Source organism: Sceloporus occidentalis, unplaced genomic scaffold, assembly GCF_023333645.1.
Source record: "Sceloporus occidentalis isolate IW3139 unplaced genomic scaffold, rSceOcc1.0.p SCAF_3, whole genome shotgun sequence".
NCBI classification, from domain to species: Eukaryota; Metazoa; Chordata; class Lepidosauria; order Squamata; family Phrynosomatidae; genus Sceloporus; species Sceloporus occidentalis.
This window is the reverse complement of record NW_028316983.1, coordinates 24,837,229-24,863,858: the sequence shown is the minus strand read 5'-3', so window position 1 is coordinate 24,863,858 and position 26,630 is coordinate 24,837,229. Positions and strand designations below refer to the sequence as shown.

General features: G+C 40.1%; 1 protein-coding gene across 2 annotated transcripts in view; it reads left to right on the top strand.

Annotated features, from left to right (window-relative positions):
* PTPN1 (protein tyrosine phosphatase non-receptor type 1) overlaps positions 1-26,630 on the top strand; it is a 99,824-nt gene that overhangs the window by 53,089 nt on the left and 20,105 nt on the right. For both annotated transcript variants that reach the window (XM_089513839.1, XM_089513838.1), the window contains exons 2-4: positions 15,389-15,479; positions 18,754-18,854; positions 23,283-23,381. In XM_089513839.1, the coding sequence (XP_089369965.1) occupies positions 15,389-15,479; positions 18,754-18,854; positions 23,283-23,381 (291 nt within the window). The remainder of the gene's footprint in view (positions 1-15,388; positions 15,480-18,753; positions 18,855-23,282; positions 23,382-26,630) is intronic.

The following is a 26,630-nucleotide window of genomic DNA, read 5'->3' as shown; positions in this document are numbered from 1 at the left end:
TAGTGCACACCCCAACCCTGAGCAGTTTACTATATTGCTGTCTACCCCATTTGTCTTTCACTAAATTTACACATTAGCCTTACAGCTGAGACTTCGGTTGACTCTTGATGAAGCAACCCATGCACAGATGATTCTGCTTTGCTAACCTAATGGCATAATGGAGCTAGGGTGTGCAAAGTTAAAGTTCCAATACCTTTAAATAAGAACTATGGAGTTGTGCAGACAGCCCTGAAGGGGTGGCCTTCAGCCTCCCCTGTTACATGCTACAGCCCCAATTGGGCTTTTGCAGGGCATGAAAAGGAGCCGCAAAAAGTGGCTCCTTTTCACGCCCTGCAAAGGACATGACAGCCATGTTGCTGCAGCATGGTGGTGCTCTTTCGGAGCTGTGTTGTATATAAACAGCACCAGAGGAGTGGCTTGACGGCATGCGGTGTGGCATGCAGCATTATGCCGCCCTGGAGGCAGAGCCGGGGTGTGCATCGTGTAGACACTATACCCCAACTCCACCCCCAAGCCAGCCCAAACTGCTGGTCCACATAGCCCCTGTGTTCACAGTTTCTGCCATCTGTGCCATATATTCCTTTAGGCTTCATTCCTCATGGTGCCTGACTGAAATATTTTTATTTTATTTTATTTTATTTTATTGGCAGCAAAAATCCAAGTTTGTCCCTATTGTAATACAATATTATTTGGGGATTGTGAACCAGCATGGTGTAGTGGTTTGAGTAATGGACCTGAACTCTAGAGATAAAGGTTGATCATGGAAACCCACAAAAAACCACTGGGTGACCTTGGGCAAGTCACATTCAGCATCAGAGGAGAGCAATGGCAAACCTCCTCTGAACAAACCTTTCCAGGAAATCCTCATGTTAATTTGCCTTCAGGTCACCATAAGAGAAATGATGAGAGGGCACATAAAAACAAACATTGGGATTGCTTTTTAGAGAGAGAGGGAGAGAGGGAGCAGTTAAGATCCCATTAACTTTACAAAATATGTATCCCTAGGGGACATTAGTACTGTGATACGGATAAAAAAAACTGCCTGCATTTTTGGACTTTGGTGTGGCTCTGGGAGCTGTTATGACAAGCTCCCGCACATCATTTTATCTGTGAGCCGCCTTGGGTCCCTCCAGGGAGAAAGTCAGAATATAAATGAAATAATTAAATATAAATAAATCATTTACTACTACACTACTTGTTAAACTTGTTGCAGCATGGAAAGTTTTGTAATATTTGTCTCCATATTTAATAGATTTGGTTTATTTCATGGATTTTTTTTCTACCTTTCAGCATATCAGGGTAATCTCCCACTGAAGTGGACAGCTGGATATCCCTCATTGCAGTGTTGCTTGTGTCACTGGTTATCTCTTTGGGACTAATTACAAGGGGGGAAAGAAAATGTAATGTAAGTTAGCCTCTGTATAGACAGCTGTTTGGAGAGTTTAATGAAGAAGTGGGTGAAGGAAAGAGGGAAGCAATGATTCAGAATCTGAATTGACTACTAACTTGCTTTTGTTTAATAAATATATCGGTATAGTAAGCTATGTCTGCATTTTTCTCAATGTTCTAGGAATAAAATTGTGAAACCTCTTACCAAGCATTAACTTTTGTTTCCCTAGATAAGAAATAGCCAGATCTTAACTATTTTTCAACGATGGAGTATAAACTCCCTGCATGCCAGCTGTTCTCATTGTGAAACAAGCAGCATTCCTTGCACACAAATACTCTTCAATGTAAAAAGCTTATTTTGAGTGATGAAAAGAACAGGGTCTGTGGAAAAGAGACAATTGTGTGGTTCTCAACTTACAGTTGAAGCACAACTTTCACAGAATCCTTTGTTACTAGACAGTTGCAGTTCAGCTGCCAGAGCTCCTGTAGTCACACATTAGTCTCTGTTTGTCATGCCCGACAGTAGGCCCTTCATAGGCCAGTCAGATTGTCTGAAAAGTTAAGTAGTGTCTTAAATGAGTCATAATTTTCCAAACTAAAGAGACAGTCTCAGGGTAGCTGCACTTGAATGCTGTTTTTCCCCTCTTAGGGCTCGGGAGGGCAGTGCCCACAGGTCCAAGAAGGAATCCCCCCCCCCCCCGGGTATCTGCTTTCACCTACTGTTTGTAAGTTGCAACTTTTTCCTTAAAACGGAACTTGCCACCTCCTCACTATATCCATAAGTTTGGCATTTTTATGGCTGTTCATATAGTCTGATCATAAAGGTCCTTCCTTCCTGGGTAAGCATTCATTCCATGGATCTAAGGAAGCACACCAGGTCTACAAAAGCTTGTTATGCTACAAATTCTTTCACATAGTTAGTCCCAAAAGAGCTACAAGATCCCTTTCTATACTTAACCTTCTTCTTTGTAAGGGAAATAGGATGGCCTGAAGTGCTGTATCAGGTGAGAGCCAGCATGGCACAGTGGTTTGAGCATTGGACTACAACTCTGGAAACTAGGGTTCAAATTTCGGCTTGGCCATGTAAACCCACTGGGTGTTCTTGGGCAAGTCACACTCTATCAGCCTCAGGAGAATACAATGGCAACTCCCCTCTGAGGAAACATGCCAAGAAAATCCCACCTGAACATTAACGTAAGTCAGAAAGGACTTGAAGGCACACAAGAACAACAACAATCAGGTAGAGAGCATCCATTGCATTATGTTTTCAGCATCCACACTTATGTGATGTATCTTTCCATTGGATTTTAAAATTTGATGTTTTGTAACCTTCCAGTTAATTTGAAAATTAATCAAGAAATGTGATATATGGAGCTTTTTTAGGGGAAAAATTAGTGTTACAGTATGCAGTGGTCCCTCTACATTTGCTGGGGTTAGGGACACAGGAACCCCGTGAATGTGGAAAAATCGCAAATATGACTAGGACATCCAAGAATGGAAAAAGAAAAGGAAGGACATTCTTGGATGTCCTAGTCATCCGCAAACCGAACCAGAGTTTGGGTCACACAGTATACAAAAAACCCACACGTACAGACTGATACCTGCACAAGAATTCCAACCATCACCCAGGATAAAAAAGAAGCACAATCATAACACTGGTAGACCGAGCAAAACGCATCTGTGAACCCCACTTCTTGGAAGATGAACTTAAGCACCTGCACTGGGCTTTACAGGCTAATGGTTATTCCAGTTCAGACATCAGAAGGGCTGTCAGGCCCGGAAAAACCCAGAGGAGTGAAGACAAGACCCTCTCACAGCTGCAGGAGTTTACCACATACCATGCAGCTGTGGACAAGTCTACATAGGAACCACCAAATGCAATGTGCAAACAAGAATCAAGGAATACGAGAGACACTGCAGACTGGGCCAGCCAGAAAAATCAGCAGTAGCAGAACATTTGGAAGACAAAGAGCCCTCCTTCCGACCACCATCTTGAGGGGGAGGGAGGCCTGGCCTGGAAGACAGAGCCCTCCTTCCGACCAGCATCTTGAGGGGGAGGGAGGCCTGGCCTGGAAGACTAAGAGCCCTCCTTCTGATCACCATCTTGAGGGGGAGAGCGGTCTGTTATGTTTTATTTTGACTTTGGATATTGTATTGTATTTCCTGTTGTACACCGCTTTGATCTAATTTGGAAAAGCGGTATATAAATAAACATTATTATTATTATTATTATTATTAACATGCCACAAACCATCCTGGGCATAAAATACTGTTTGAAAACACTGAAATTCTGGACCATGCCAACCACTACCATGTCAGGATGCACAGGGAAGCCATTGAAATCCGCAAACACCTGGACAATTTCAACAGAAAAGAGGAAACCCTTAAAGTAAACAAGGTTTGGCTACCAGTTCTGAAAGATAGCAAGATAAAGTCTCAACAAATACAAATGAGAAATCTCCCAGCAGACAATGAGCACTATCAAGCAGACATTAATCCTCTTTTGCAGACCCTCCACCCTGAGGCCTGCCATTAGCAACAAAACAATATACATGTAAATCACTCCTGCCTTTCCAGGTCACACAGTATATATACCCAAGTCTTTTCCAGGCAAACCTTCTCTGAAGATGCCAGGCACAGATGCTGACGAAATGTCAGGAAGAAACTCTTCTAGAACATGGCCACATAGCCCGAAAAACCCACAAGAAACTAATCTTTAGGTCCTTCAGTGCAACGTTTGGTTAAAGTTGGCCATAGAGTTACACTGCAGAGCCTAGATATACTAATAATACTAATACAATCCGTGAATAATCAAATTTGCAAAAGTCAAAGCCGCAAATGTGGAGGGATGACTGTACTGTCATGAGTCATTTGATATTTCAGATTAGTAGGAGAAATGCATATTAAGCAAAAGCATTCTGTGTGGGCATGAATCCCCAGAAGTGATACAGAATAAAATAAGTAATATTTAACTATATAAAATTAAATTTATTGTGACCTAAGCATCTGTGGGTCAAAGTACACTTCTTTCAATGAATAAAGAATGCTCAAGAATATCTGTGTTTATCATGTTGATGACCCACAAAAAACTATACCATAGTAAATCTGTATAGTATGAAGACAGCATTGTTCTCCTATGCATTTTAAATCTTTGTTACTTTAATTTGTATTACATGAAGTAGCAATAGCTAGTACATGTAGGCTCCAGCTTCTGCTTTAATCTATGCTTAGTTTAAATTCCTCGTGTTTTTAATAATATTTTTGTGTTGGTTGGACATTGTGTTTTTATTAACTTGACGTGGTCTATGTACCTATATTTATTAGAGAGAGAGATTATTTAGGGTACTATAGTGTGCACTCATTTGTTATATTCACTACATTGGGTTGACACAGCTCTCTCTATCTCTCTCTCTCTCTCTGTGTGTGTGTGTGTGTGTGTGTGTGTGTGTGTGTGTGTGTGTGTGTCTTCAAGTCTCAAGTGACCCCATGAATTCCATAGGATTTACTTAGGCAATGAATACGTACTCAGAAGTGGTTTTGCCAGTTCCTTGAACAGAATGGTTCCCAGTTGGAAAAGGGGCAGACAAGGCTGCATTCTATCATCCTGTTTGTTCAACTTGTATGCAGAAAATACCATACAAAGAGCAGGCTTAGACATGGAAAAAGGATTAAAAATAGGAGTAAAAAATATTAACAATCTAAAATATGTGGATGACACCATACTACAGTCAGCCTGTGCCTTATGCGGGCTTCCCATATGCAGCTTTCAGTTTATGCTGAAGCTTCTATACAATTTAACACTGCACCGTGTGCACGCACTCCTTTGTTTTCAATGGGGCACGAGCATATGCAGTTTTCCCCTTACGTGGGGGGGGGGGTCCGGAATGGATCCCCCACGTAAGGGAAGAGCAGACTGTACTAGTAGAAAACATCACAGACCTGGAACAATTATTAAAGAAAATCAAACAAGAAATTCCAAAGGAAGGCTTAATGCTGAACATAAAGATCATAAAAATAATGACCATGGAAAACTTGCATACATTCAAACTTGACAGTAGTGGTGCAGTGGTTAAATGCCAGTACTGCAGTCATTCACAGCCACAAGGTTGTGAGTTCCATCCTAGGCAGGGCTCCAGGGTCCACTCAGCCTTGCATCCTTCCGTAGGTCACTAAAATGAGTACCCAGCTTGTTGCAGGTAGTTATCTTACAAATTGTAAACCACTTAAGGAGTGCTTAAGTGCACTGATAAGTGGTATAGAAATATACTTGCTATTGCTATAATGAGAAAATTGAAATAGTAAAAGAGTTTCCGTACCTTGGATCAAACATAGATCAGAATGGAGACTGCAACCAAGATATTAGAAGACTTGGAATGGGAAGGGCAGCCATGAAAAAATTCAAAAAGATCCCCAAAATACCCAACTGAGCACTAAAGTTAGAATCATCCAAGCCAGGGGTAGGCAACCTTTTTGAGCCGGGGGCCGGGTTGCTGTCCCTCAGACAACTGGGGGCCGAAGCCAAAAAGTAAATAATTAAATAATTTTTTAAAAATTAAATAAATAAATAAACCGGGACAAATGTAGGGCAAAATTTTCAAATGGAGGACACTTTTTATTAAAAAATAGAGGACACACAAAAAAATTGCTGATTTTTAAAAAAAATATTAAGATAAATGCATGTTTCTGAGGCTTCTATAGACAATTGCCCCACCATGCCCCTCGCGCAAGAGGCCAAAGGCCTCGGCGACAATCAGCGGCAGGACCGGGCTGGGGCTGGTCCCAAGGCCTCGCTGGGCCGCATCCGGCCCGCGGGCCGCAGGTTGCCTACCCCTGATCCAAGCCATTGTATTCTCCATTACCATGTATGGATGCAAAAGCTACCCAGTGAAGAAAGCAGATAAGAAAAATTTCAACTCATTTGAGATGTGATGCTGCAAAATAGTGCTACCAACACTGTAGACAGCCAAAAGGACAAATAAATGGGTCCTAGAACAGATCAAGCCTGAACTCTCTCTGGAGGACAAGATGATCAAGCTGAGGCTGTTGTACTTTGACCACATCATGAGAAAGCACAACTCATTAGAAAAGACAATAATGCTAAAAAAGGTGGAGGGAAGTAGAAAGAGAGGAAGACTGCAAGCTAGATAGATAGGCTTAATCAAGAAGGGCATAGATATGAATTTATAGGACCTGAGCAGAGCAGGGGAGGACTAGGAGTCTTGGAGATGTCTTATCCACAGTTGCCATGAGTCAGTGTCAACTCAAGGGCGGTTAACAACAACCATCTGAAATATCCCTTGTGCACAGGTGATAAAGACGTTCAGATTCTGCCTCTCCCAGCCATTGCTCCTGCTGCCTCCCTACATAAGCTCAGAAACTGTCAGACTTTTGGTGCAGTGGTTTACTGCACAAGCAGTTTTCCTTGACCTGGCCATAGTTGTTAAGGGACCCCAAGACTCTGGTTTGCTTTTCTTTTCTTTTCTTTTCTTTTTTTTTTTTGGGGGGGGGGTCCTTTTTGCTGCACAGCTACTTCCATGGAAATGTAATAGCATTTAAGATATAATGGACAAATATCTGCTTTTGTAATGAATGCTATAAATAATAACAAATTGCATTACTTCTCTAGTCGGCCCACACTTAATAAAATCCTGTTAATGTGCAAGAGAGGTGCACAGTTTCTGAAAAATGGAAATTTTGTATAATGAAGTGAAGATATAAAGGATTAATTATCGTGAGATTATTGATGAGGAAGAAAGCCAAGTATATGTAACCTTCTTGTGTTGTTACAGCTACACGGAAGAACTTTACAGATGAGTATCCCACTACCTTTCAGGAATATAAAAGGCAGTCTTCTATTAAACTATTTGTTAATTTAGCACAGTAGTTTGCTGTTAGAGGAAAGAGAGGCATCAATTGACGGTTTCATTTCCTTGCAACATTAAATAAGGGAGAACAATATGTTACTATCTTAATCGTCTAGGTTACTATATATTCTCTGATTTTGAGTACTGTAACTCTAAAATTTATTTCACCATCTATATATTACCTATGTAGCAACTAGAAATTGAAACTGGCTTAAAATATGTGTAATTAAAACCTGTGATAGGGTTGCCATAAGCCAGAAATGACTTGAACGCCCACAACAACAAAATCTGTCCTTACAAAGCCATCTTAAATTGAATCAATTAATTAATCCATATATCTTGTAAAAAAATCTCTACTATTTCTTTCCAAGCCTCATTGCTAGTAGATGGGAGTTCCTCCATTGAAAACCTGGGACCTTTTATGTATGCAAAGCATATGTTCTACCTCTGAGCAATGGCCTCTGTTTTGAGGCCAATAAATAGGTCTCTTTGTTGGAGTAGATTTCTGCTTTCCAAATTAGGCATCATGGCAGCTTATGTCCTAGCCAATTATTTTACATTTTTGTGCTGTCCTGATTAGCTTTTGAGTTTTTTTATTTCTTGTATCAGGATTGTATGGTAGGGAAGCTATTGTGACTTCCTGGAGGTTTTGCAACAGTCTGCCATAGTAAACAAAAGAAAATGAGGGGGGAAATAAATGTAGCAGGCCATTTAGACATAGCTTTGTAGTTGATAATCTGTTTCAAAAGTGTTAAGTATTGCAAAAGAGTGGTATTGTTTTAGATTGTACAAATACAGATGTTTGGAATGATGAAGTCATGAGTGCTTGCTAATTGTGTATGGTATCTTGCATCTTAAGAGTTGGTCGGCTAGGTTTAAAATATTTGAAACCTGGTTACTTAGGTATTACTTTTGGTGTGTAAGCTGTCCACTCCGCAAGACTGCATGGTGGGTTACCTTATATGAAACAAATACATTGCATACAATGCCTTATTTTATTTAAACTCAACCTCATGTCATGTTATCTCCAGGCTTCTAATGCTAGCCAAAATAAGATTTACAAGGTTTCCAGACAACACTCAGAGGGCTTTGGCAAGTTTCCAGCAAAGGGCTGTTTCACATTAAAGGGGCAGGTGCCGGCAATCCATCTGCCTGCCCTTGTAGTCCTAATTTGGACACAGATGGCAGACTTTGGGATGAGCACTCACTTGTATTCTGGCAACACTACATGGTGTGATGAGCAGTACTGTGGGCATTGTAACTTCTGTACAAGCTGAAATGATTTAATAGTTCTCCGTAGGTTGCATGTGTTTGTGTATGTCAGCATTCTGACCTGCTGCCTGCAGTCCATAAAATGCTGCCTATATTGCTTCACTACAGTACGTGTCAAATTACTTCTGGAGCATTGAATCAGCAAGGGGCTTTCTAGGAAAGTCACATTTACAAGGGTACTCTTGTAGTGGTAAGATTACCACTGCTTGTTTACTTTTCCACTGTATTAAAAAGGAATACGCTGTAGCCCTGCTAGTGTAAAGTAAAGTGACAAAAATAACTGAAAGAATCAAAGCTATTTCTATCCATTCTTCATTGTAAGAATTATAATATTTCCTCTGAAAAAAGCAGTAAGGCCTGAATTCAGTTGTTAAATCTCAGTTGCGGAGACCAATTGCTGAATGGTAAGTCTACACTTTGATCAATCCTAGTGATTCAGTGGGTCTCCTCCAGTTGTAACTATCAGTCAAAATTAGGACATAAAAAGCTTTATCAGATCAACAGTGTTGCCACTTATATATGCTTGTCTGAAAGTAGAGTTGACGTGTCTCCACTATATCAAATATAAGCATACATTAGTTAACAAGTAGATGTATTCCTAGGGGCCAGTGTAGTGTAGTGGTTTGAGCATTGGACTGTGACTGGAGACCAGGGTTCAAATCCTGGCTCAGCCATGTAAACTCACTGGGTGACCTTAGGCAATTTACACACTCTCAGCCTCAGAGAATGGCAGTTGCAACCCTTCCTCTGAAGAAGCTTGCCAATAAAATCTCGTGATAGGTTCTCTATAAGTTGGAAACAACTTCAAGGCACACAACAACAACAGATGTGTTCCTGGGCACTACTTCTTTAATGAAAAATTTGGTACCACAGGCAGGAATAACCTGGAAAGACTACAGATATGTTCCATAGTTTAACATGTTTCAGCAGACTTTTTGCTCACTTCTTTTCTTTTATGAATGTTATTGTAATCTCTAGTAACATTGATGATGGTGCTAGTTCTAGTGAATGAACTGATACAAACTGAGTACTGATTCATGTTCCATGATTGTGGATTTTTATGTGTTTGAATAGGTTGAGAGGCAAATCATAGTGTGTGCATTGGTCTGCGACTCTGAGAGACCAGGATTTGAAGTCCTGCTCCATCATGGAAACTCACTAAGTGACCTCGGACAAGTCAGACTACCACAGATTCAGAGGAAGTCACTGCAGATTCACTCTGAACAAATCTAGGCAAGAAAACCCTGTGAAAGGTTTGCCTTAGGTTCACCATGAGCCAGAAACAAGTTGAAGGCACACAACAGCAACAACTAGAATCTCTATGGAAATTTGTTTTCCATTGAAAAGATATCAGTAGAATGGTGAAGACCTTACTCAGCCCGGATAATGTTTTCTCTTGTGAGAACCCTTACAAGGGTGCAGCCCTTCAAATGGAAGGGATGGTAGCTATAGCCAAAACACAACAAGGTCAGAACCCTCCCATGCTCTCCCTTACCCTTCATCGCTCCACCACCTATACTTGTATATCTACCCCCAATTATTCTCCCCATAGAACATTTAGGATTAAAAATGCCTGTTTTTATTTATGCCTATTTTCATTTTAACATTTTAAGAGCCTAATTGTTGCATAGGGGATATGAGGCTTTCTGGAGTCTTCATAATACAAAAGTCAAGTGTTGGCAGCCCACCTGCTTGTCCCAAACAAGCTCTAATCCTTCTGTTTTCTTCTGCTGCCCCTTTCAAAATGGCAACAGGACATGACATCAAGTCACTTGTCATTTCCTTTTTGAGAGGGACTGCAGAGGAAAACCAAGGCATTTGAGGTAGTAGTTATGGGGTTGGGATGGGAGTATTTTTACATGTTTTCACATATTCTTGGCAGCTTTCTGTGCTGTTTTGAGGTCCACGGGTCCCTGAAAGTTATGCAAATAAAGTAGGAGCTTGGGGGAGAAACTGATGGGGAATTTATGGGCTACAAAATGGGCTCCATGATTTGCATGCAGTCAACTGGTTGCACTGTGCCCATGCCTGCTTAAAAGGTGAACCACATTCTCATATCAGTTCAACTTTAAGCAGAGGAATGAAGGGGAATGTGGTGGGAACAAGAAGCAAGGACCCAATGGCCCTCAGTTGTCCACACCTGCTCTAGCAGACCATTCCACATAACAGTTTTTCTATAATTAGCAGTTAATAGCATTTCTGCTAATTTTTTTGCAATGCTCTTATTTCTTACAGATTTCAATACCATGATTAATTTACTAAAGAAACCAAAAACATACTTAAACATTTGTTAAAATACAAAGACATATACAACATGAAGTCTGTTAGTAATGTGCAATGTGGCTGCTTTAACTTTGTTATCCTTCCTTACTATGATGTGTGGCCCCTTAAGGGTTTCAGTGGAAGGAACTGCAGTGATCATCCTGGTGCTCACTTCTTGCTTTGGGTGCTATAGCTGTTTTTCTTGGTGTTCGTGTACTCCAGTTCTTTGGGCACCTTGAAATAAATAAAAACCCTTCTTTTAGACATTTCCTTCATGAGTCAGAGCTATATTGCACATTACTCCCAGTAAATACCTCAACTTTATGGCATACTTCTTTTCTAGTTCCATAAGAAGGTGGGTGGCTATGTTACGCATTTTCTGAAACATTCAGAAGCAGCTCTGTATGAAATATATTGAATTAGATGATATTTTCAATTATAAAAGCATGAATGGCTGTTAAATCCTGTGCTCTATAAATAGTTGCAGATGAACCTGATAATAAGCACTCTGAGCTATTGTAATGCAAAAGAGGAGAGGGGAATGGGGTCTAGGGTCACTTCTGGCTCCAGGAATACTGCCTACTCTACTGCCAGGAAAATACCAGTAATAAGTACCCAAAGCATTAAACGTTCCATTTTTGCTGGCATTCTGTTTGCTAAAACACTTCTAAAACATAGACTTAAGCAAAGCTTGGAATTGGTTTTTGGGGAGGAAGGGAGGGAGACACTGACAAGGCCAGTGGTAAGTTCAAGAATTACAGTCCAATAAAGTAACTTTTGAGACCAGAACTGCTCTTTGTCTACACATCCTGTTCCAGTGGCTTTGTGATTTGTTGTTGTGTGACTTCAAGTCATTTCTGACTTATGGCAACCCTAAGACAAACCTAGAGCCAGAGTTGGATAGTGATTTGAGCATTGGACTGAGCCTTTGGAGACCAAGGTTCAATTCCCAGCTCATACATGAAACTCACTGGATGACCTCGGGCAAGTCACAAGCTCTCAGCCTCAGGAGAAGGCAATGGCAAATCTCATCTGAACAAATCTTGCCAAGAAAACCAATGATAGGTTTGCCTTAAGGTCACCATAAGTTGGAAATCACTTGATGGCACACAACAGCAACAACAAGACAAATCTATCACTAGTTGTTTCTTTGAAGGCTGAGATTGTGTGACTTGCCCAAGGTCGTCCAGTAGGTTTCCATAGCTAAGTGGGCATATGAACCCTGGTCTCCCATGTCAGAGTCCAATGCGCAACCATTATGCCAAGGTCATAAGAGAGGTGAAACTGAACAGCACAAGACACTATGGTAGAGGTGAGATATCCTTTCAGGGTAGGAAAGACTGGACTCTTCTGTGGACCCAGTAGTGCCATTGTACCTCTGCTGAAGCACTGGCTGGATCTTTGGTTGCTAACTCAGTAATGAGGCAAAGCACACACAACTGCCACTTTGAGACCAGCTCTTTTCTGTGTGAACCCTGTTTAACTCTCTTTTTACTTCCCCCAGCACTCACTTTCATGCCCAGTCTCAGCTGATGGATCTAACCAGGGAGCTCCATGGACTAGGTTAGAATACCTGGCAGTCTGGAGTAGGTTCACAGGCTTGAGTTTCCCAATGCTTGCAAAACATGATTACATCCCTCTGGGCATGGGTCAGTTTCCAGACTTGACAATCCATTTCAAAGCCATCACGAATTTGTACCAGGCATGACACAAGCTGACCACAAGAATTTCACAATCCGCTATGATGTGGCTGGTGGAAGTACCAAATGTGCTCTGGCAAGGCTCCTGGAAGACACACTTTAGCAAGAGAACAAACAACCATGCACCTCTTCATGCTTTCTTCAGCCTCAGCCTAAAGATCCCTCATATGTAACTTAAAGCAGTCTTCTTACAAAGGAAACAGGAAGCTATTCAATTTAGATTTACTAGAAAGATACCAAGGGTGTGGAGCAATGATCTATCGCCTCTTACTGCCTCTTCCTTTCGCTCTCAGTTCATAAGCTAAAGCAGCTGCCATATCTGTCTTTCCTAAATGATTCAGGTACATGAGATTATTTGTATCCTATGACTCATGCTCAAAATGCAGTGCATTTAAAATTAATGCTAAAGATCATCTTTCAGCTTGTTCACTAGTTAACATTATGTTGAAAGTGCAATCTCTGTCTTACAACAGAAGCAATATCTGTGCCTGGGATATGATCCCAAATTGGTTGCTGCTGAACACATTGGGACCTCCTGCCTTTATGTTGCTGAATTTAGGAAATATGTTGTGGAGGGAATACTGACATTTGGGTGAAAACAAGGCACCTTGGTATGATGTCCCAATGGTGCTCTGAGAAGACTCCTGGAAGTATTAATCAGCTATTGTATGCTATATTCTAAAGGCAAATCATTAGTTTCCCTGCCACTGCAATGCCAAGAGGGGGAAAGCCTTTAAGACAAGGTGTACAAAGAGTGACTTGTTTACAAACAAATTTAAGAAAAATGCCAGCTTTTTTGTTACTGCCAAAGATCTGTAGGTACATGAAGGGCCATGAAAATTGGCAGGGGCTGCATCTCCCCTTTCTTCCACCACTGCAAAAGGAAGGAAATTGTATAATGGGAATAAATGGTAAACTGGTGTCGGGACTGCACCAGACTGCAAGTGGGGGCTTGTGGGATTTGAATGTTCTTCCATAGCACCAACTTACCATATTGGTCCTCCATGTATAAGTAGTACCACTGAGAAGCTGGTATGCTCAGCTATCATCATCTTGGACAATCTCTCCAAAAAGGATAATGTGCCTGATACTACTAAGAGTCATTTAGAGCTTGAAGGGAATGAGCATGATTCCATTCCCCAACTTCTCTAGCAAAGGTCTTCTTGGATATTGACTATCAACCACATACTCAAGCATTTGTGTAGGAAAGAGATCTTAACTGCCAGCCAACAGTTTTTGCATCTACTGGTTCCCAGGAAGTGTTTTCCCCCAGTAGTGGATGTATCAGCTTAATCATGATTTCTGACACTGGAGAATTGATTTTACCATGTGTTGAGAATGTTTATAAAAATGTTTCTGGAAGTCTTAGTAGTTCAGGGTGATTTCTAGGCCACTTGCAAGTTTAGAGTTGTCTGCCACAATGTGGGTATTCATGCTGGTGGAGCTAAAAACTTAGGACCTGTAGAGATGGGCACTTTATGCCAGCCTGAGCCCAAACTAGAGTTGCGTGGGAGCTGAGCGTTTACATGCTCAGCAGTCCTGCCGCGCACCCTGACCACCATCATGCTGCACACCTGCCTGCCCATACGGGGCACACCATGATGACGTCCATGCTTGTGCAGCACCGTGTTGCGTGGACATCATCATGGCATGCGAGCATGGTCTAAAAAGAACCTGCCAGGGAGCGGGTTCTTTTTAGGCCTCCCGGAGGTCCCAGCAGGATTGGCGCGGTCTCCATCCGGGGCAGAAAGGGGCAACATCTCACCGCCCCTTTCTCCCAGTCTGTCCAGCTCCTTACTTAATTGCAACCTGGCACTCAATTATCTACTATGTCTGAAAGGACTAAAGAACATTAAGTGAATTTGCATGGTCTTTGTGTCAGTTGCCTTACATTTATTTAGTTAACAAAATAAACCAAAATGGCTTTAAGCCTAGTGGAAAATGATGCGTTTCGCCCAGGATTTTGTTTAATTTTCTTGGATGGCCTTTTATAGCTGAACTTTACAGTTAATTCTACACGGGCAAGAGCCCCGTCCTGGGATTTCTTGAGTTTCCATATACCAGCTTGTGTGTGTGGGTGTGTGTATCATAGTTTAGACAGGATCTTGTAATCTCTCTTTATTTCTCAGTCTGCACTATGCCTTTCATATCTTTTCTTGTATACTTTCTTTATTAAGCTCCCACTTTATGTTTGAAATATACTAAGGCTGAACAAAAATTGTCCACTTTATTCAAGTGAATGTTGAATTATTTGTGAGATTCAAAAGATAAAAGTGATTGGTACAAACATTGGGTGGCTTCATCTGTTTAAAAACTGTATTGCGGTCTTGATGCATAGAATTCCTTGAGTACAAAAAATCCTTCTGAATTAAGTAGCTCTAGCACAGCTTTCTGATGACTCAAGAAAACGTGGGTTCTTATCTTAACCACATGTTTGTAGCCTTTAGCTATTTATATGTATTAATGATATGGTGGTGTGTAGGATACTGAAGAACAAATGTGTTCCTTTAGATATCCTTGTTTAGCTCCTCTGCTTACATTACTGAGCCCTTTCCAGTTAAAGCAACCCATGCTGGTACATTTTGTTTTGACAGTGACATCACACTTAATGCTATATGTCACATAAGAGATGGGCACTAATATTCTTACTCCCCAAAGCAACTTGGGTGGCTGTGCTAACCTACCAGCCAGTCACATAAACCTGAATTCTCCAAAGAGAATGGTTAAAAGTAGTTGTTCTTAACAATTGCTGTGCAAACTCTCCAGGCAAAATCAAGGCATGGTGATAAGCCAATAGCATTCAGTGATTTTTCTGAATTAACTAAATTGGGGCAGGGGGAATATATACTGAACTGTAAGTCCTTTATGTGTTTACAAATGTTTTCATTTATTTCCTTCCAGGATATAAGACATGAAGCCAGTGACTTTCCATGTAAGGTGGCCAAACTTCCTAGAAATAAAAATCGCAACAGGTACAGAGATGTCAGCCCCTGTAAGTATTCTGTCCCTTTAAAATCATTTGAATGTGGGATACTTTCTATAGGTTACTGTTAGCTGGTATTTGTGTTGTGTTCCTTCAAGTAGTTTCTGATTTATGGTGACCTTAAGGCAAATGTATCATGGAATTCTCTTGACAAGATGTGTTCAGAGGGGGTTTGCCTTTGCCTTCCTCTGAGGGTAACAGAATGAAACTTGCTCAAGGTCCCCCAGTGGATTTCCAAGGTCAAGAAGGAATTCGTACCCTAGTCTCCAGAATCCTAATCCAACACTCAAACTCCTATACCATGCTGGCTCTCAGATAACCTGTAGATTCCTTTTGTATGTAAAAGTACCATTTTCCAAAGAAGTAATCTTTATTGGATGCTGTAGCTCAAGTGGTTAAGACACTGACTCAGTTGATTGCAAGATTGGCAGGTTGGCAGTTTGAGGCCTTGTGCCGCATGATAGGGTGAGCTCCCATCACTAATAATAATAATAATAATAATAATAATAATAATATAATTTATTTATATTCCACCTTTTCCCAGAGGAATCAAAGTGGATTACAACAGAAACAATAATAAAACAATTAACAATATTACAACATAGAATAAAATACAAACAATAGTCACATTATACTGTCCCCTTACAATCCCCCACCATTACATAATAATAAAACATAATAACAGTTAACATGGTTACACAATTAAAACAAGCAAAATGAAGTAGGACAGCTAAGGACAGATGGGGCTGTCCTTCTTTATCAGCCTCCTCTCACCCAATCACCGCCCAGATGCCATATCTCCCCTCTGAGTCCCACATGAAATAAGAGAGAAAGCAGCCTGCTGACTCCTCTGCCATTGTTGTCTCTGGTCCAGGTGGAGGAAAGGCTCAGCGTCCTTGGGGCTAGCAGCCAGGTGTTCTCAGGAAATGGAGAGGGCAGCTAGTCCCAGCTTCTGCCAACCTAACTGTTCGAAACATGCAAATGCAAGTAGATAAATAGATGTCATTCCGGTGGGAAAGTAAACAGCATTCTGTGCAATCATGCTGGCCACACGACCACAGAGTAGTCTCTGACAACATTGGCTCTTCGGCTCTTAGTAATGGAGATGAGCACTGCTCCCTATGGTCGGACATGACTTGAACAGGGAATACCTTTACCTAGTCTGTGAAAAAGAATTGGATGGTTCAGATGTAATTCCAAGCCATGGTTGGCTGCACTTTTTTGATTTGCATTCTGAATCCTCCCCTTTCCTCATATGCAGCATTTTGTTTCCTCTTGATAAATGACATTTCTTTCCATTTTGGGGAAACTGGCAAACTATAATTTGTGCTTGCCATGAAAACTACTGGGTTGGTGACAGCACCTGTACATGAACTATACAGGAAATGACTTTGTTCTCGTTTGGAAGAAGGAGAAGAATAGTACATCTATAAAATGATGCAGAAGAGCTAGACTTATTTAATATAAAAGAGCTTGCAAGCATGGTCTTGCTCTATATTTATTGTCTATTTTTGCCTCAGTCTGCAAAATGTTAAGCATATCAAAATAAAATTATACTTTTTTCCTTTAATAAATATGTTCCTTTTAAAATGCTGTTGATTTAAACAGGATTTCCTGAATTGCAGGTTCTAGTATATTTTCTACTATATTTTCATGTATTTATTCTAGTAGATACAAGCTGTTGTCTCCAAAATTTATAATAGCTAATTGGAAAGTAGGCTAGTTTCCTGATATTCCTTGTGGAACCACCTGAAAGGTCTATGTACAAGGCCAGCCCAACTTTTGGGGAGTGTCTAAAGCAGAGTAGCAAATGATGCCACCCCCAAGTCATGGTACACATACCCTAAGGTAATCAAATTATTTGGTTCCAAAGTGACTGCAGCCAAACGAAGCAGAAAGTGCCACACATATCCTCACACCCTCCTCCTGTCTGTAAAAATGCAACCAAATAATCAATCTAACCTCTATATAGATTTGAGGGTGAGTGTAATCATAGAAGGATTTCCTCTTGCGAACAAATAAGTACGAAGTGTGGGTATAATTGTATTTTTGTATGTCATGTTTTTTTTCTTTCTCCTTTTTATTTCATATTATTTATTGGATATTTGTTATTTGTTATTGATATGTCTGATGTATATAGATGGATTGATTGTATGTTTTCTGTGTATATATTATTTTCTTTCTTCGTTGTGTTATTTGTTTTAATAATAAAAATTTAAAAAAAAAATCTAACCTCTATATATTTTCCAATACCTTTTTAAAGCTATCTTATCTAGCTGCCATGGTCACATCTCAAAGAGGTGATTTTAATGTCAGTCCCACCAATCAGAGCAGTATACGTGGAGCCAACACATTTCATAATTACAGTGGCCCTATTAGTTAAGTCTGTCTAAGAGATGGTGACTGATTTGAAATCCAGCCCCTATGGTCCACATCCAACGGAGCATTAGTTCTGACAAGTCATGATGTACTTGATATCTCATGACAACTTACTTTGAAAATTGTAATGTACACTATAGTCACATATCTTCTGTATACATTAAAGTAGAACATAGAGTTTTTCCCATGTACTAGAAAATCTCTACAATCACTTAATAGACTAAAAATCTGTTGAGTCTTCCAGGAAAACTCAATAGAAGCTATAATGTTGCACATAATTTTGCTTACTGGTCAGTTCTAGAGGTTCTTTTTGTGGTAGCCACCATTGATTTTGTTCATTTTAGATGATGATATGGCTTCCAGTCAGTTTGGTTTTCCTGTAAAATGAGGGGATTTTTCTATATCTGGATTGGCTAAATAGAGTAAACTTCAGTTCTTTAAAATGGAGTGCAGTTACTGTCAAAGTAGTTTGGTTATTGATAATTGCTGGCTGGGTTAGGAGAAACATTTATTGAATAAAATATATGTAATAGTACAAATTGAGTGATTAAGTTTCTTGCTTATTGAGATTCGGCTTTCTTCTGAGAATATAAGCAAAGACTTGTATAAGATATGCATTCTAAAGGGCTGCCTTTGACTGTATAGACTATAAATCGTAATGATAACATCAGTTGTCAATTTCACACATTGTTAAATCTCAGCTATTCCTCCCCCTTCCTCGATTTCCTTTTACCAATCAATCAATCAATAAATAATCTTTAGAACCATCTACAATAGGTGTTGTTTAGTATTTCATTATCTAGAAATGAAAGATGTTGTGCCATGTGTTTAACATTCTCTCTGTGTGTGTGTGTGTGTGTGTGTGTGTGTGTGTGTGTGTGTTGCATTTTGTCTTGTTTTACAGTTGACCACAGTCGAATTAAGCTGCAGCAAGGTGATAATGATTATATCAATGCTAGTTTGATAAAAATGGAAGAAGCAAATAGAAGCTACATACTCACACAGGTAAGTGCTTTGAAGAGCAGAGAAAGAATCCATTTATTCTGTTTCTTTCCTCTTATCTAGTCTTTGAAACTCACAAGCATATAGTCTGTGTGTAATTTCCCCAATTACATAATATTTCATTATGGTAGAGTTGCACAGTGTGACACAGAGGATGTGGGAACTAGGAGAAGTTGGTTGAAAAGTGAGGGGTCTGACTAAGAAAAGAGTACCTATCAGTGATCTATTATGTTGGATACTGAGGAAATTTTTGATATGAAATGTGAATTTCAAAGAATTAGGAACCCCATTGAAAAGATGTATTCATAAACTCTTAGTGTCTGGCTTTGTGGTTTGCAATAGCGCTGAAAAAGGAATTTTATATGCAGAGGGCTTTTCTTTTTGTCATCTGTATAGCTAGAGTTATAAATTATAGTTCTTCGTGGTCTCTGCGAATCACACAAATGGGTTATTCTGCGCCTGCGCAGCAATTTCGTATCCTACTGGAATCACTTGGGAAGACTTTTTGGCGGTAGCTCCACCCTCCTTTATATAGGCACGGTGTCTTCCTGCCCTTTCTCAGTTCCTTTTGTCTGCTGTGTGAGCAGCACAGGGAACCTGACGCTTGGCTCTTTGAGCACCCCCATTACAACTCAGCTATTGTGGAAGCGGCTTCGATTCCATACGACACGGGGTCGCAAACTGGACTCCATGTCTAGGAAGTCCTATGCCTTAGCGATCCTAGACCTCAAAGTCGCTTGCTATGCAGCCTGTATGGCTGCTTACCAACAGCACTTGTGGGAATGTGCTCTTCCTCTCTGACAACCTCTCAGAGGAAAACAAACACCTGCCCTTACAGTTCACGCCGAGGCACATTCTCTGGCCGCTCAACAGATCACCTCGATCAGGCACTCTGCTGATTGCACCATCAGACAACTCTCAACAGCCGTTACCCTCCGTCGCTATGCCTGGCTGAGATCGTCCAACCTGACACCCCAGGTCCGACTGGCCATTGAAGAGCTCCCTTTTGATGCTTCCGGCCTTTTCCTTAAGGACACAGACGAAACATTGGATTTCAAGAACAAGATGAGAAACACAGCCTGTAAAAACGGTATATAATCCTCAACAACTTCTCGCTCTCCCCACCCATACCAACACCATTCTAGATGGTAAAGACCTTCCTACCCCCCCCCCCCCCAACCAGGGTAGACCCAATCAACCTCCTGATTTCCAACAACAGCGTTTTCCTTCTCAACAGCAGTCATCGGGAAAACGCCAGTCAAAATCGAAATACAAACAACCCATCCAAAAAAGAAGGATTCTGACCAAGGCAAACTGTACTTTTGAAGTTTTCCAGCACACTTCGCCCCGTTGCCCCCCCCCCCTTTTTGCCAAATATATTTTCTATCTTCCATCTCAACCAAGACATTGTTCTTCCAACCCTTGCCCCGAACCCGACCACTGACACCAAACGTCGACTCCACTCTCTTGATGTCAGGCGGGCTCTGGCTTTCTACCTCAACAGGACTTTGGTCTCAAGGCGTTCTCGGCAGCTTTTCATCTTTTACACCATCCCTAAACTGGGATTGCCTGTCACCCCCCCCCCCCCCAACGTTTCTCTAAGTGGGTGACCTCCACTATCCACTTCTCTTGTGAACTTTTTGGGAAGACTCCCCCTGCTCGAATTTGAGCCCATGCAACCAGGGCGGTAGCTACTTTCTCTGCCTTCCTGCCCGGCATCCCCTTGGAGGACATTTGTAAGGCTGCAGTCTGGTCACAGCCGCTGACCCTTATCAAGCATTACAGACTTGATACCAGACAACGTCGTGAGGCAGCCTTTGGCAGAGCCATGCTTCTTTCTGCAACACATTGAGGTTAGTTGACAACTATTAAATGACACACAATCACACTGTTTTCCCTAATAAATAGCTTTATTTATTGCCAGGACACACCCTCCTCCGGGATAAATTCAGCTTGTCAGTCTAACCCATTTGTGTGATTCGCAGAGACCACGAAGAAGAAGGACATGTTGCTTAGTTATAACTGTAGTTCTTCGAGTGATCATCTGCAAATCCACACAAATCCCACCCATCCTCTCCTCTGTTGTGTCCTGCGCTTTCTTCCTTGTCTGCTCTTATGGCGGACTGTTTGAACTGAGAAAGGGCAGGAAGACACTGAGCCTATATAGAGGGTGGGCGGATCTACTGCCAAAACGTCTTCCCTAGCGATTCCAGTAGGATCCGAAATTGCTGCGCAGGTGCAGAATAACCCATTTGTGTGGATTCGCAGATGACTACTCGAAGAACTACAGTTACAGGTAAGCAACCTGTCCTTCATTGTCAGCATTCTGAAATCCTCTCTGCTCATAAGCTCCACTCAAGAATGTTAGCATTTGGAGGTTTCTTTCCTCTGTCTATCATTTAAGAGTATTTTCATGCTTTCATGGTCTAAGTCACTTTGTCAAGCATAGTTTTACCTCTCTCTTACCTAGATAATCAGTTGTGTACATAAAATGTGAGATTCGAATCCTTACATAAATCAATCTGAGAAATGAATTTCAGGGGTGGGGAGAGCATGAACAGTTTCCAGGGGATGTTTGAGAATCTCCTTAATTCCTCCCAGTATATGTCTTGCTATTGTTGGATCAAATCATCTACTTCCTAAAAGCACAATACAGGAAGCTGTGTGCCCCACCCTTCTTATTAATAGTTGATGATATGATCAATCATGTAACTTTTTTCTTTCGGAAGCTGTTTCCTTTGGTTGATTTTTCTTCCCTCAGGTACTTTCAAGATACTCATGTGCTTATATGCTTCTACTCCAACCCTTTGCCTTTGATGTATTTGGGGCTGAGCTACTAAGATGTGTATTAGCATTTGTGTGTGTGTGTTGACTTAGTTCTGTATGAGGATTCTGGAGAAATGTTAATAAAAACGTGACCAAAATTAGTTTGCACATGGTGAGAAAGAGCTGTTCTTTAGCTTAAAAAGTACTAAAAGTAAAAATGGTAGGAGTGAACTGAAAACATCAGGAAGAAAAGTATCTGGTCTAGCACATTAAATGGACAGAATTAATATATGTCAGGACTCAACAAAGAGCAGCATAGTATCAGACTTCCAGGCTTCCATCTCCATATGACCTAAATTTTGGTCTGACAGTTTTTAGTATGAACATGTGAGGGCATATTCTTTATCATTATTAAAATGGTTGCATGAATCATTTTCTGTAGGACTCTGGAATTTGTTCAAAATGATCATCTAAAATGAAATATGGCCCCAGAAAATTTATACATTTGAAAGTCAAATATCCATGCCCAACTAATCAGGTGTTAAGGGACTAAGGGAGCCAGCATGGTATCGTGAGTTGAAGTGTTAGAGTATGACTCTGGGCACCAGGGTTTGAATCCCAGCTCAGCCATATAAACCCGTTGGGTGAACTTGGGCAAATCACACTCTCAGCCTTAAGAGAATGGCACTGGCGAATCCCCTCTGAATAAACTTCCCCAAAAAAACCCTATGATAGGTTCACCTGAGGTCCTCATACATCAGAAGCAAGTTGACAGCACACAACAATAATAACAAGAAGGAACTAAGACGTTTTGTACTTAATCTCCTGAACTTGACCAGACTGTTCCAAACCCCTCTGGCTCCAATACCTGGTGTTATCTATTCTGAATTATTTAACTGTTATATTTAATGACATACCATTTGGTTGATATTAAGAATCAGTGGTGGAGCAATGACATAACTTTCAGCCCCTGATCAATCCATTTTTCTTTCTAAGAGACCCAGATCATTGCAGTACTTCGAAGCTGGTGCCATATTTGGAGTGTGTGTGTGTGTGTGTGTGTGTTTTGCAGCTTAAATTCTGAGCAACATTTAAAAGTTTTAATACCTCAAGACACTGGATTAGAAGTGGTGGGAAAGGAAGAAACTTTGACCTAGCAGAGAGGTTACTTTAAAAGTGATTAGGGTAAACATCTAGCTGGAATAGTAAACTCTTCCTGACCTCCTTTGTCAGTGCTATGCCAAGATTTTTCATGAAATGTTTAAAAAGGTCAAACTTCCTAGCAGTTAGTTTTTATTGTCCCCCATCTCTATGAATCATAGGTTTGTTGACTGGACAGATTTCTTAAATGTATCCTGCAGATTGACATGTTTGTCCTTTTTCTGGGCAAGCTTTCTTAGAATTTTTTTCCCATTTCCCTTCTGGCAAGTAAGGACATTGATTTTTTTTCCAATATTTGCCAACAACCTTTATAAGTTATGCATATTTAACTATTATTATTTAACAATTTGTGCTAACAGAAGTGCTTGATATATTTAGCAGTCCAAAACTAGAAGCCACTCACTATGTTGAGTTTAAAATACTAAATAATTTTTTATTCATTATAGTACTTTGAACTGGTACCATATGGACATTTCTCACTCCAAAAGTTTTGTATCATTGCAGGGTCCTCTGCCAAATACTTGTGGTCACTTTTGGGAGATGATTTGGGAACAGAAAAGCCGTGGTGTTGTCATGCTTAACAGAGTGATGGAAAAGGGATCAGTAAGTAACTAAAACCTTTAAAAAAACATTGTGTTTGCTTTGGGAACATGGGAACATGGTGCATGTACCTGGAAAGTATTTTCGTAGACAAAAAACATTCATAGATACCAATGTCTCTGCCCAAATGGGGATGAGCAAAAAATTTTATTTCAGGATTAAAGAACATTGCAACCCACTAGTACTTGGGGAGGGCAAAAGTATTTGCCACCTTGAGTCCCTATATTGGGAGAAAGGCGGGATATAAAAAAATAAAATATAATAATAATAAAGTGTATTCCAGATTCTCCAAATTTGCTGCCAGTTTGTCTAGAGTAAGAAACAAACAAAATGACCCACCAACAGGTCTTGATTAAGCAAATGGAAATACTGTGGAATGTGAAAGAAAAACATTGAAAGCCTATCCCCTGGAAGCTGTTCCATTGTGATCAAGCTTCCAGTAAACTCTGCTGAAAAGAAAAATGAACTGTATCACTATCAGCATGTATTTATGTGCATCAAATAAATAGACCTTGGTATAATTATTTTCTTTCAGTTACAAAGGGGTTTGCACTTTATTTTCACAGTCAGGCAACATCTTATACTATTCTGATAATTTAAAATATATTGGCTTTTCATTCATTGGCTCTACATTTGAGGTCCTTCACAATTTAGTTGTATAAGGAGTATACTGCAAACTGGAGATGAACATTTTTAATGCTGTTTTGTGATTATTCCTATATAATAAAAACTGAAATCTGAATAGGTTTAGAGAGAGTCCAATCTCTGACATCTTTCCAACCTTACAACTCCTTCTGAAACACATTTGTTTTAGTGTTTATAGGGATTGTGCATGAATGCACAAGTCATGGTGAAAGGAAGTATCATAGCCAGCAATGGAAGCCAGTTTTTGACTTATATCTGCTGCAAGTTGGCATTTAAAGCCTTGTGTTCTTAGAAGCATTTTTTAAAAAAGATATTTAGCTCATAGTTGAAAAATTGCTTCAGGCAAAAGTTTCCACTGTTGGGTGCTTTGTGCTGTTTTTAAACCCATAATTCCAAGATTTCCTGGAAATACTTAAATTTATTCCCAGAAACAGTCAGTCAGTGCACCAATAAAGGTGACCAGGCTTTACTAAGATGGGCTATATAGCGTCTGCTTATTATTTGCATGCAGTGTCCTGATTTCAGTTCTTGGCATTTCCAGGTAGAACAGGCAAAACATTCTGTGTGAATACACCACTGAGTATAGTAGGCCCGTGTTTCTCAACTTTGCTGTCCAGATATTTTAGACTTAGGCTCCCATAAACTCCAGCCAATATGGAGAATAGTCAGGGATTCTAAAAGCTGGATTTCAAAATATCTGCAGGATCAGCAGTGGTTCTCAGTGCTTGATTTAAGAAGGCTAAACCTCCTTATTAGTACAGGGTGGCTTCCTAAGTTCCTATAGAGCTTGCCTTCCTTTTTAAGTCTTTATAGTATTTAATACCTCCTGTTGTATTGTGCTGCCACAAAAATGTGTTGCTTCTTTTCTAGGCTGTACGCTTCCATATACAGAGCAACAGTGAGACCCAACAGGCTTGTCCAGTAGTTTGAATGAGCTTGCACTCAACATTGTATCACAAAATGATCTGCAGTGTACTTTAATCTCGTTGTGGATGATGTGGCAGATGAGTCAATATGGAAGATGCTCCCTTAAGGTTCAGATGTGTCTTCTGTGTCTTATAAAGCTAACATACTTCTTCCTTCATATTTTTCTTCCTATTCCTGTTATACTCTCCTACTGGCCATTAGTTCTTGTTCCCGAAACAATATTGCTAAATAAAAAACACTGTTATAACGAGTTAAACAAGGAACCCCCCCCCCCCCCCCCCGTGTGTGTGACAGAGAGAGAGAGAGATTTTTTAATACTTGGACATTTCTTTTCCAAGTATTCTAGGTAGAAAGCAGTGCCACTATTGCTCTTTACAATGTAATGTGGAAGCACCTCAGTCAAGCTCTGGAAAACAAACATTCTGCTAGTTTTTAACAGAATAAATTGACTGGCCTCCCATTATGTCATAAAAAATCTCTAGAATATGTAACATAGTCTGTCAATCAATTTTTTAAAAATGCAAAATGAACATATAAAAATGTGAATGTTCATTCACTTTGTGAGTTGGGGTAAGATTGTCAGCTGAGCCAGAGTATTCACTTAGGAGTGAAACAGACCAACGAAAGGGGTGGCTTGAAGCTGTTGGTGGAGTTGTTTTAGATTTTTAGATTATGTCTTTAACTTTTGTATGTCTTAAATTTTAATTTTGTAGCGTTTTAATTGGGTTATTTTAATTGTTTTTTAAAAGTTTTGTTTTAATGTGTTTTTATATTGTGTGCTGCCTCAGGTCCCCTTTTGGGAGAAAGGCAGCATAAAAATAAATAAATAAATAAATTGTCACTGATCCTTCCCCAACTGGAGGGTGAATTGTGTTTCTCATAGGAAACAGGACAGAATTTTGTCCACCTGGATATATTTCCTCCAATAACCACTCTCTTGCTAAATTGAGGTATTAAGTTCTGCAATTATATGAATAGTGAAAATAATATAGAAAAAGAGAAGCGCCATAACCACATGAAGAACCATTTCTCTCTGGCCTATTTTTTCTTTTCTTTACTGCCAGTAAGTTTGTACAAAGCATAGAATTACTGCTGTCCTCTGGGGCAGGCTGTTAGTGCTTCATAACACACTTGTGGGTGATACTCAATGGCAGACATATCATTTCTTAGCCCTTTGGTGAATTCTTTTGCAAGATGAAATTAAAAATAAATGTACAGGAGGTTATAATTTATTGCTGCACCTAGCTGAGTGTTAATGTTTAGGAGCTAGAGGAAATGAGATAATAGAAGTGAACTACTTGGAATTCCTTAATTTTCTCACAATAAAGTGTGGGTTGATAATCTACTTCCAAAGACTTTTTTTGTGAATCACTGTTCTTAAAAGATCTCATGATTAATGCCTTTTGAATAGCAATTAAAAGTATGTAGTAATCCATTATTGCCTTTCAAATGATAGAAAAAGCAGAATGAAAGAATACAGCTATTATATTAAAAATGGAATACGAAAAATCAGTGAACAGTAAATGTTGAATGCCTCCTCAAGTATCACTCCTTTATGATCCTAGCCAGAGAAACAGTTTGACAGCGTTCTTGACAAGCCTATGTTCTTGGACCATCTGTAGATTTAATAATTCTGTATTACTGTATTACAGTAAAACTTTAGATTAAATAATTCCGTAT